Source organism: Saccostrea cucullata, unplaced genomic scaffold, assembly GCF_032062105.1.
Source record: "Saccostrea cucullata isolate Sc308-1 unplaced genomic scaffold, CSIRO_AGI_Scuc_v1 ctg4034, whole genome shotgun sequence".
In the NCBI taxonomy this organism is placed as follows: Eukaryota; Metazoa; Mollusca; class Bivalvia; order Ostreida; family Ostreidae; genus Saccostrea; species Saccostrea cuccullata.
In genome coordinates this window covers 5,131-17,290 of record NW_026921858.1, presented here as the reverse complement: position 1 = coordinate 17,290, position 12,160 = coordinate 5,131, and the positions used below count along the sequence as shown (strand labels likewise).

The following is a 12,160-nucleotide window of genomic DNA, read 5'->3' as shown; positions in this document are numbered from 1 at the left end:
CTACAACTTGGATATAAGGAATCTACCAAGGGCTCCTTTCTTTCTTTCTTTTTTTTTTTTTTTTTTTTGTGTGTTCGCTGCAGCAAGGCTGATATAAAAGTTCTATATAAGAATTAATAGCTAAAAAGTATAGCAGCTCATGCATTTAGTTTTAATTCAGAAATCAATCATAATGATCACTGCTCAAATAAAATTACACTGATTTAAGCATGTCAAAACTCAATGTACAAAACCAAGTGACAACCATGTATTTTCCTTGATTATTAAAAGTATTCTTTCTGGAAAATATTTTTACCAAAAAATTACTTTGTTTTGTCGGTACTGTTTTTTAAATATAATACATTTTTTCTGCGATTGTTTACGATTTTCCGAGCTGTCTCAACATTATTTAAAAATCGTGTTCCAAAACGATCCATAAATATTACAAGACCATGATTCATGTGATGTGGAAATGGAGAAAATGATTCGTATTTATAACTGGGGAAGCTACTGGCCTTGATGAAATACGCCTGTAAATATAATATTATTGTTCCTGTTTGGTTACTTTGAAAACACTACTGGCCTTGATGAAATACGCCTGTAAATATAATATTATTGTTCCTGTTTGGTTACTTTGAAAACAAAGACTTTTGGATGGTTCCTTATTTTTTTTCTTTCAATACATATATTGCATAAAATATAAATCTAACAACTATGCAAAATATCAACGAAAAACCCCGACGTGATCCGGAATTGGTGACATCAATGTTTCAAACAAGTCGCTGTCCTTAAAAATAGGACTGCAATACTATGGAAGGGAATTACCGCTTTTATTCTTATTTTGCCTACTTCTTTATGCTTTGTTATTAATGTAATTATATGTCACTTTATTGTTTTCGTATTCGTCTTTATTACCTTACACTTGAGCTTTTATCGTTCTTTATTTTGTCCTTAATTCTAAGATGCTTTATTCTTGTGAATACATTCTACTTTCTTTTAATTTGATACTGTTTCTTAAATAAACTATCTTGATTATCTCGATTACGAACGTAAATTCAATCATGTAAACAATGCCACCTAGCGTTATAATGCGGCACGAAATTCAATGAAGAAAAAGTGAGCTAGCTCACATACCCCACGCTCCCCCAAAACTTGACGGTGAAACACATAATGAAAGGCACAGTGCACTTTAAATACATAGTATAGATCAAAAAGGGCAATAATTGCAACTAAAAAATTTCACATCAAAATGTCTTGCATATGAGGACATTTAAATGTGGAATGAAGTTTCTAGATAAATAATGGAATCAAAATTTCTTGGCATTATACAAATCCAAACATGAATTTGAAGTGGTGTGGGGGAGGGGGGGGGGGGGGGGGGGGGGGTAGTGAGAAATTTTCTTGAATAATAGGCAAAACTCTTTGGGATAAAATAATGGAATATGTCCTAAATATCTGCATAGGTTGACGAATCTATGTACGACAGTTTAAGAGGAGTGGTGCTGACAAACTGTTCATCTCTATATTCAAAATATGGCCAAAAAGTCTAAGTTTGAAAGTGTGGAAATTCCCGGAAAAATAAAGGAATCAGAATTTCTTGGTAATATGCATATCTACATATTGTGTCCTAAATATCTGCAAAGTTTAACGAAATTCTGTGCAGCAGTTTATGAGGAGTTGCGCTGACAAACTGTTCATCTCTATATTCAAGGTATGGCCAAATGCCTAAGTTAAAAAGTGCGGAAATTCCTGGGAAAAATAAAGGAATCGGAATTTCCTGGTGATATGCAAATCTACATATTGTGTCCTAAATATCTGCAAATTTTAACTAAATTCTGTGCAGCGGTTTATGCGGAGTTGCGCTGACAAACTGTTTATCTCTATATTCAAGGTATGGCCAAAAACCTAGGTTTTTAGTGCGAAAAGTCCCGGCAAAAATAAAGGAATTGGAATTTCCTGGTAATATGCACATCTACACATTGTGTAATTGTCTGCAAAGTTTGACGAAATTCTGTGCAGCGGTTTATGAAGAGTTGCGCTGACAAACTGTTCATCTCTATATTCAAGGTATGGCCAAATGCCTAAGTTAAAAAGTGCGGAAAGGTCTGGAAAAAATACGGAATCAGAATTTCCTGGTAATATGCACATCTACATATTGTGTCCTAAATACCTGCAAAATTTGACGAAATTCTGTGCAGCGGTTTATGAGGATTTGCGCTGACGAACTGTTCATCTCTATATAAAAGTATGGTTAATTCCTAAGTTAAAAAGTGCGGAAAGTCCTGGAAAAAATAATGGAATCGGAATTTCCTGGTAATATGCACATCTACATATTGTGTCCTAAATACCTGCAAAGTTTTATGAAATTCTGTGCAGCGGTTTATGAAGAGTTGTGCTGACAATCTGTTCATCTCTATGTAAAAGGTATGGCCAAATGGCTAAAATAAAAAGTGTGGAAATTCCCGGAAAAAATAATGGAATCGGAATTTCCTGGTAATATGCACATCTACACATTGTGTCCTAAATATTTGCAAAGTTTGACGAAATTCTGTGCAACGGTTTATGAGGAGTTGCGCTGACAAACTGTTCATCTCTATATTCAAGGTATGGCCAAATGCCTAAGATAAAAAGTGCGGAAATTCCCGGAAAAAATAATGGAATCGGAATTTCCTGGTAATATGCACATCTACACATTGTGTCCTAAATATCTGCAAAGTTTGACGAAATTCTGTGCAGCGGTTTATGAGGAGTTGCGCTGACAAACTGTTCATCTCTATATTCAAGGTACGGCCAAATGCCTAAGTTAAAAAGTGCGGAAAGTCCCGGAAAAAATAATGGAATCGGAATTTCCTGGTAATATGCACATCTACACATTGTGTCCTAAATATCTGCAAAGTTTGACGAAATTCTGTGCAGCGGTTTATGAGGAGTTGTGCTGACAAAAAAAGAGGACTGACTGACGGACTGACTGACTGACTGACTGACGGACGGGTCAAAAACATTATACCTCCCGCAACTAGTTGCGTGGGGTATAATGAAGACGAATGCAAGTTGTCCGAATTTAGTGCCGCATTATAACGCTAGGTGGCAGGGTGTTCGCTATACGAGTGTTGGTAAAAATAGGTAAGCAAACCCGGGCCGGGGTTATTAAAGATTTTTCAATTTTCTGCCTTAATACTTTATCAATCGAACTTAAATTTTCAAATGATGTTTGTTATAAGTTCAGGTATGTACCCGATAATGCCATTTCCTCGGAAGATGGTAAGATTTTCCCTGGAAGACTGACTACATAGTGATGCTTCCTTCGGAAGACTATACAGTGAGATTCCCCCCGGGGAAGTTTCAATATATAGCTAGTCTTCCATGGGAAATCTAGCTGTATATAGCAATTCGTCCCCCCTTCATAGCAACCCCTCCCCCGAATATTTTTTTTTAATCGTAAAACAAGGTTATATGCTAACGTTTTCAGTTTTATACGTCCTACATGAATAAATGTTTAAATGAAACCATTTTAATAGTGGTTAATAATAAAATCAGTTTAACCATTTAGTTTGACATAGATAATCTTCACGAGTACAAATGGATAATGAATTCCGCCCCCCCCCCCCCGGTCCCGTAGATGCCCCTCCCCCCGGGTGCAATCGCCCGCGTGGCACTGTGGTTACGGCGTCTGCCCCCGGTTCCGACGCCTATGCAATGTAATCAATTAATATATTAATAGTCATGTACTTAGTGGCATATGTACATATGAGTAATATTTGGTACTGAAAACAAGTTGACGACCCCCCCCCCCCCTCACCACCACCAAATACAGAATTTTCAAGTTTTAAGATTTTTTTTAACTCTACTGGCTGATGTAAAATACGTTGCGTTCTAAAGATATTTTTTTTCTTTATTAAAAAGTGCTATTTTCAATGTAAGATATTAATGCATAAAAAAGACTGGGGAGTTTCAAGTATGCCTAGGTGTATCCTGGTTCCGACTTTGCCTACCCATAACACTCCTCACTCCTTTGCAAAGCCCCGTCCCTAGAATCACACGCATGAGCAATTACTATCTGTCGTGAAATAAAGTTCAGTTCAGTGGAACCAGTGACGGATTTAAGGAGGGGGCGCACCCCCCCCCCCCCCCCCCCTTAAAATTGTCAAAGTAAACATAAATCACAGTTTCGTGTAGAAAATGTAAATATGCCTATACTTGGTAGTCCTCATTTTTACTCTACAAAATCTCTAAAACCCAGGAGCTTCCGGGGGCTTCGCCTCGTGAGCCCCCACCAGGGCTTTGCCCTTGACCCACTGGGGCCTCAAGGCGGCCCCCAGACTCCTTGCCTATCTTTTGGCGCCCCATCTAACTTCATTTCCTAGATCCACGCCTGGGAACGTCCTGAAAAACAACTCAATTTATAAATTTATAAAGGGGTATCTATATCAAAATATTTAACATTTTTATGTCAATTAAACTGTTATACTGGAATTCAATTATCCAACAAATAACTTTAGTAGAGTAATATTTTTCAGGCGAGAGAACAGTGACGTAGCATCGATTTTGAAAATTCAAGCTATCCGCTGAAAACAACTTGACAAGCAAAAAGGAAAAAAAAAGGAAATTTCCAAACTTGAAAATACATAGGTGTCGATCGGAACCGGGAGAGGGCTTAGCCCCACTTTTTCCCAAAGTTAAACTTAGTATAGACATTGAACATTACTGCGTAGGTTTAGCCCCCCCCCCCACTTTCCATGGACAAGATGCAGTATAGGTTTAATATGTGGAAAGTGGTGGTGTTTTGAAAAAAAAAATTGGCACTGTAATTTGACCCCCCATCACCACCACACACACACGAAATATGATTTTTGGTTGGACAGTGGACATTTCTCTTTTTTTTTTTTTTTTTGCTTGTCATGTTTTTTTTTTTGAAGGTCTAAAAAATATTTATTACGCTTAGCCCCCCCCCCCCCCCGGCCCCAACTTTCACTTTGCTTCCGACGCCAATGAAATCCTTTTTGGGGGGGGGGTGGGTTTTGGGTTAGATTCAACTTCTTCTATAGTATCAAATTTAAATGTACTATACTACATTAACCTTATTTGACCCTTACCCTTACAAAAAGTGGGTCGGACTTTTAATGAACATATTCAGTAAAGTACCGGTATGTAAAGTTATGTCTGAAAAAAGAGGCCGCTATTCCTGTGTGCCCAGAGAAAATGAATATAATATGGAGTTTCCATCATTGGATCGGGTGATCGGATTCGGCCTTCAGATATTCGATTGATAAAGTATTAAGGCAGAAAATTGAAAAATCTTAAATAACCCCGGCCCGCGTTTGCTGACCTAGTTTTACCAACACTCGTAGCGAACACCCCTGCCACCTAGCGTTATAATGCGGCACTAAATTTTGACAACTTGTATTCGTCTTCATTGAATATGCTTCATTCTTTGTGTGATTGAATTCACGTTTGTAATTGAGATAATCATTTAAGAAACTGTATCAATTTAAAAGAAAGTAAAATGAATTAAAAAGAATAAAGCAACATAGAAGTAAGGGCAAAATGAAGAAGGGTAAAAGTCAAAGTGAAATGTAATAAAGACGAATACGAAAACAATAAAGTGACATATAATTACAATAATAACAAGGCATAAAGAAGTAGGCAGAATAAGAATAAAAGCAAGATACATAGACTTTTGGCGGTAATTCCCTTCCATACAATACGTGGACCATAAGCATGTGTTTCTGCTTACTTGTGACTGATTGTAGTCTCAAAGCAAAATATTGTTAAATGTTATCTCCGCCTTTAGTTTTTTCAGTTTCAAAAATCGGCTATTTTGATACATGTAACCCACAGGGGTTCTACTTGACACCTGTTATGGATTTATAAGGAATATAAAATCTATCATGGGAAAAATAGACAATAGATCTGATGGTACGCGTGTAGCACAGCTCTGTAGTACGCAGATTTTTTTCGGAGCATCCCCCCCCCCCCTCCCCACCTTAAAACCGTTGCTAAAGATCTCTATCAAACGGTATTTGGATTGTTGAAATACTAAAATTTTGCGAGCCTTGATGCACAAAACTAATGCCGGTGAAAGCTAGAACTAGTCGTTGAATGACTTTTTGTATTCAAGTTGTTAATTCGCATGCATCTATCTATATACTGCAAGTTCTTCCTACTTTTTTAAATACTTGTGCCACAGAATCAATGTTTAGTTTGTATATAAAAGTATATGTAAAAGAGAGGAATTCGGATCCGCAATGAATAATTAAATACGATATGCGGATTTATAACCCGATTTGCCAATGAATGGCATATTCTATTTCGAATAGGGCGCAATATTCTACGGGCAAGTTGCCCAAGGGGCGAACTCGCGCATGCGTAGCCTGTCGTTTGCCCATGGCATCCGGTTTAACCTCGCTTATATATTTATAGCTGCAGATCTGTAGCTCTCAGAAAAAAAACATTGATAGACCGGAGAGCTACAGAGCCACACATTGAAAAAAAACTGTATATTTATTGCGCACAAAAAAGTGCGCTCGGTTCTCGATTTATTTCTCCATTTTTTTTTAATGTTTTTCAAAATATTACTAACCGTGTGTTCCTAACATATTCTTTGACTCTTTCCACTACAAAACATTCCTCATAATTGTTGTTAATAGTCCTCCTGGCCCTGATATTGCACTCATCGGACATTTCGCTTATTTATACTGCCATTTTGGTTTCAAAGATAATTCGGTCCAATATGCTTCGTTTAGATGTCAACTACGAGAGAACTTGATAGAGGAGAGAGTAATTTTTTGAAATCTTCCATTTTTTGCAATTGAGGTAAGAATTTGGAAAAATTAATCAAGAATCGAGCGCACTTTTTTGTGCGCAATAAATATACAGTTATTTCAATGGGCGACACTGTAGCTCTCCGGTCTATCAATAATTTTTTTTTTGGAGAGCTACAGATCTGCAGCTAATATATTTACTCCGCAGCTGCGTGGACCTCAGGGTCCACGCAAATATCAAGTAAAATACATATATTATGAACATCATATCTAGTGTACCAAGTCAACAGCTAATATAATTAAAGTTTATTGATAGATAATTAATTCATTAGTTCTCAATTCATTTCTCTCCATCCTAATTCATTTCTCTCCATCCTAATTGTCCTCGATTATTGGTCAACTGTTTTAAGCTGATTGGTTGATGGACAGAGTAAATCAAATAAGACGAAACACTCGTTATAGATTTTCATTTATGTACTACACTAGTATTTGTTCCGAAACGAAACTTTAAAGCTGGCATCTTTGACTTACAGTATTCAGGTCGCTGCTGAAATAACAGGTTGTCATTGAAATAGTTTAAAGTAAATCCTACAAATTATTATTAGATTATTTTCCTGGGTTTTCCCCAAACATGATGGAATATCTCTCAGCTTCTCTCTCTCATCGAGGGAAATACGTGTGTCTGCTATAATTTTCAATATAATTATGCTCATAATAATTTAACGAGAGTTTTTATTTCAAGAAAGTCATACTTACTCTGGCACATACTGTAGACTTCTTCTTTGATTTTAAATTTTTATTCTATTTCACCCGTCAGGGACGGAGCACGTTTTTTTTTTACACGGGGGGGGGGGGGTATTCAACTTACCTGATAAAAAAACTTAAAAGTAAATAATTGAAACTTGGAAGGGCATTGAACTTCTTTTAGTACCTTTTTTTTTCGTATAAATACTATATTACCTTTATTTGGCTGTGGTACACCAAAACGGAGGGGGGGGGGGGGGGGCAACCGGTCTATAAATGATAATTTTCAACAAAAAAAGTTTTTACGAAAACCCCCTGATGCTACGTGTCTGTCCGTAGCATCTAACTACAGCAAAGCATGCACAGCTTTATAAGTTATATAACTTCTCGTTCTCGACTTCGTTTGCAAAAGATTCGGCAGTAAGAAAGACAGTATGTTGAAATAATAATGTACCGTTTTGTTTACTGTTTCAGGATTTTATTTAGTTCAGAAATTGAAAAAGAACATGTAAATTTCTCATATGGCGCTGCATAACTTCAAATCATTAGGTATTTATGTACATATATATCGAAACTGATCTGTTGATGTCTGACCCGTTGCTGAAATCATTTGCTGTCGTTACATGTACGCACAGCATTTTTAAACAAATGAATGTCCCCATATTTGTTAACAGTACTTGTCAAGGCCTGAATGAAGCAATTCCATTGGGAGGGGGTGCACATTTTTTCACCACTAAAAATTTCTTTACAAAACACCAGCATCTAGTTTCTTTGATTTTCTATAATACTAAGTATATACTATATATCCAAACTGAGAGTACATTCAACAAAAGGAAGAAGATATCACCAAAATTAATGGGGACACGTCCCCTCGCTGCATTTCATTTCCAAAATCTGCATAGCATTCCGAAATTTTATTTCCGACATTTTCTTTATACTATTTCCGGAATTTACCTGTACATGTGCGGCAATTCAATGTTTTCCAAGAAATTGAAAATGGAATTTTAAAAGTATATTTATTGCAAAATATTGATAAAAAATATAAAAATCCATCTGCACATATACGTAAACATGTAGTACAAAGTCTAGGTAAAAGAGTTCAATTCAAGCATACTCTTTCGCCATATTTTATATGCACTAAATTAAAAGTCAGGGAAATTTTATCATACAGTTGCTTCATTAGTAGATTTTAAAATCTCAGAAATTGGATTTCAGTGATTTATTTATGATTTAATTCCTTTAATTTTCTCATATGTTAAGTCTTCAATTATGCTACTAAAAGTTCTATCTAAAAATGGGCAATATTTATCTTATTCATTATGTGTATAGAAGATTTTTTTAATATGGAATATTTATCTGAAAGTTCACAACACTAACAATATTGTATGTGCCTCAGAAAGAGAGAGATCCATTTATTTGGATGTCGGTGATTTATTCGCAGTTCATGATTTCTTCCCCGTTTAAAAGTTTTCATAGATTGGGCCTTCAATCCTGTTTTATTGCCGAAAAGTGCAGTGATCTACCTGAAAATGTCCGAGATTTTAAACGCTGTCTTGATCCATTAAATTTTTCTTCCAGTAAGCGTCATAGATAAGCCCCCCCCCCCCCCCCACCCACACACCACATGATTTGTTTCAAAGTCGGCAAAAAATAAAATAAAATTTAAATAATACAAAATTGATTAAAAAAATATTTCTGTCAATACGGAGGTAGGGGTTATATGCCACGCAGTATTTATAAGAGAAAAAAAAGAATTGTCTCATCCCCTCCTTTTATCAAAATATTATATGAATGATGAATACAAAAGAAAGATACAAGAATTATTTTCAACGCCTTATTAGCCTTTATTATGTTCTTGCAGATCTATAGACATATTGCTTTTCACTTTATTCTGTCCCGGAGTGATAGGCCTACGTCACAATAGATCGAAAACTTGAGATGTGCACACTAAAACTGCACCTCTTAGCTGAGGTGAAACAAGTGCGCGGATCCTGGATCTTGCAATTTTTAAAGCCTGTTTTTTGTACTAAACACTTTTCACTTTCATTTCCTCTTGTGATATTTGGTTGTCCAAGTAAAGGAAAACGTTCAGCTAAAAAAATAATGTTTAAATGATGTACCTTATTGACAGAATACCTTATATTACGTACAATGCCTATACGCCATTTTGATACAGAGAGAAAGTTCGGGAAAACAGTGTACCTGTGACGTCGTACTTCGAAAAATGACGTCGAACAGGAGTTGTTTGCAGTGCATTGGCAGTGTTGACATCGCCGCGTTTCACTGGCTATTTGTTGGATTTAATCGTTCTTACGACTATATATTTTCAGTTATCGTGATGAATATGCATTGGTATGTATTTTCGTTCTCTTGCTCCGTGATTTATTTTCTTCGGGAGATCGGCATGTGCACATGGTGTAGGGACCCGGGTCTAGTCTTCATTCATGGATACTTGGAATGAAATACTTAGGATTTAAGCGCATCGTGATAGTAAATAACACTTCTACAGTGTTAATTACCGTTTATTACGTACATCGCGTGGACTGATTAACAACACAGACCGAATACACATTGAATATGGATTTACTACAGGATTTTTAACTAACGCAACTGGCGCATGCCCAAAGGGGTTAGTCGACACCCGGCGGCGACTAACCCCTTTGGGCATGCGCCAACTAACCCAGTAAAAAAATCATCTAACCCCTGCCAGTACATGCAACCTTGTTTACACCAATAAATAAACAAACACAACAATGAATAAACAAACAAATAACAAACAAATAAACAGATAAGAAGAAATAATTAACAGAAAATAGAGTAACTTATTTAATGAGTTTATAAACAAAATCTTTACCCAAATACTCACAAAATATGCAGAGATCTAAGGCAACATTTTTTTCTACTGAGCTAAAAATACATGTAAGGAGACTTAGTAGCTTATTTTTTTTAATTCTTTAAATTCCGAATGAAATAATTATTCCGAGCTGAAATAATACCCTGTTATATATTGAGAACATTTACTAAAGTAATGATTAGAGACACTCTAATTTAATCATAGGGTATATGCAAACCGCCTATCTGCTAACCTCTAAACCACCACTGGGATATGTTTGATTTCTGTAAAGATTCTTCAGACCTTTAAGCTGATACACCTATCTGTCAAAGTCAGGTCGAAGGTCAAAGAAGACGCATCCAGCCAGTCTCTGCATGACTCCACACTGTAACAAGGTGTGGGCCCCCACTGCTGACTCTGTCTGTAATAAACAGTCACTGTATTCATATATGTCAGAGCCCTTAAATTTCATATCAATATTGCAAATCAATGGAATACTGCTAAATCGAAATTTTTGAATGAGTTACAGATTAATGTTTCGTTAGAAGCATGATCGATGACAAATGTGGGGGTAGAATAAGATAGTAATGGAAGACCTACAAGTTTAGACAAGTAGATGTACAGCACTCTGAGTTGGGGGGTGGGGGACACAAGGGTCTGTAGCGGCTGGTCGTCATGGAGAAGGCTGTCCACCAGGTGTTGGAGGTAACCTTTAGAGGACAGAAAGGTCATCCACTGCTGGAACTTATCCATAGACAGAATGGTGTCCAGTACTGATAGAGCCAGCATCTACAACAGACAAATATAACAGATACAGCCAGCATCTACAACAGACATTATATTAATATAGGTCATGCGCTGCTGGAACCTGTTCACAATGAAACCTTGGGACATAAATATAGTACACAAAGATATCAGGATTCACTCCTTACCCTTCCTACATCATGTCCATCACACGCGTCACGACACACCATGTCAATAAAGTTGTCTCCAACAGAATGGTAGCCACGTTTTCCTATCTCAGCTGTTCATAATCGGAGTGGGCGTCGGCCAAAATCCTCTTCCCAACCCCATCACCTCCTGCCTCTGTCAGAAAAAGGAAACATCATTAACAGCCTTTGTCATACATGTACTAGTTTAGGTTTTTATTTCATATAACATTGGAAGAGTTTAAATGTATTCTATAAAATACATAATATACAATTTTGATCTATGTATGCCAGGCACAAAGTAAGAGCAAAATCTGTGCAGTTTTGTTGACATTCAGGTGTTGACATCTTAGTACTATGAATTATATTCTTAAACAAGACACGTGTGATTTCTACTTAGACATACCTGACTGTGTATGATGTGAGTCAGAGACTTGGGTTTCTGAGCGATTTTTAGATAAGACAGCAGGGCCCCATATAAGTTGGCTCTTACTCTCTGCTGGCCACCACCTAAACAGAATTAGAAATTGATTTTTATGAACATGCACTTGAAAAAATTTCTTTTCAGGGAAAAAGTATGCAAATGTACTATTCATACATTTCAATATATTCTTACTTGAAAGCAGAATGTGATCTATCACTCCTCTGAGCACCAGTTGAAGGGAGGAAGCAAATTGGGTTCATGACCCTGACAATTGACCCCATGACCCTGTTTGACCTTGACCTGCTGTGGAGTCCAGCATGGTGAGGAAGTGTGAGGTTTCATCGTCAGAGACAGAATCTTGACAGAAACACTGACGTAGATTTGTCATCTGAGTCAGGATGATCCCAGCCACAGGGGCAGTTAACTCTGTCAAGGCATCATCTTCCGTCACCTAAAAATAATGAGTAGATTGATGTTAAATGTAGTATCA

The 12,160-nt window shown here is 36.7% G+C and overlaps 1 protein-coding gene across 1 annotated transcript; it reads right to left on the bottom strand.

Annotated features, from left to right (window-relative positions):
- Nucleotides 1–10,636: 10,636 nt before the first annotated feature.
- LOC134260828 (nuclear pore complex protein Nup205-like) lies at nt 10,637–11,747 on the bottom strand. Its single transcript, XM_062743362.1, has 4 exons — nt 11,658–11,747; nt 11,250–11,403; nt 10,918–11,106; nt 10,637–10,738 (listed from the first exon to the last, which is right to left on the bottom strand). Exons 2-4 carry the CDS (start codon nt 11,289–11,291, stop codon nt 10,637–10,639), a joined length of 333 nt encoding a protein of 110 aa, XP_062599346.1. The 5' UTR covers nt 11,292–11,403; nt 11,658–11,747.
- Nucleotides 11,748–12,160: the final 413 nt, after the last annotated feature.

Bases quoted from the DNA above. Each gene is read 5' to 3' on its own strand.
- LOC134260828 (XM_062743362.1), bottom strand. From the start codon at position 11,291: ATGGTGTGTCGTGACGCGTGTGATGGACATGATGTAGGAAGG. The intron at 11,107-11,249 runs GTAAGGAGTGAA...TGTCTGTTGTAG, and splicing joins ATGGACATGATGTAGGAAGG to ATGCTGGCTCTATCAGTACT. The intron at 10,739-10,917 runs GTAGGTCTTCCA...TGTTTATTACAG, and splicing joins ACATCTACTTGTCTAAACTT to ACAGAGTCAGCAGTGGGGGC.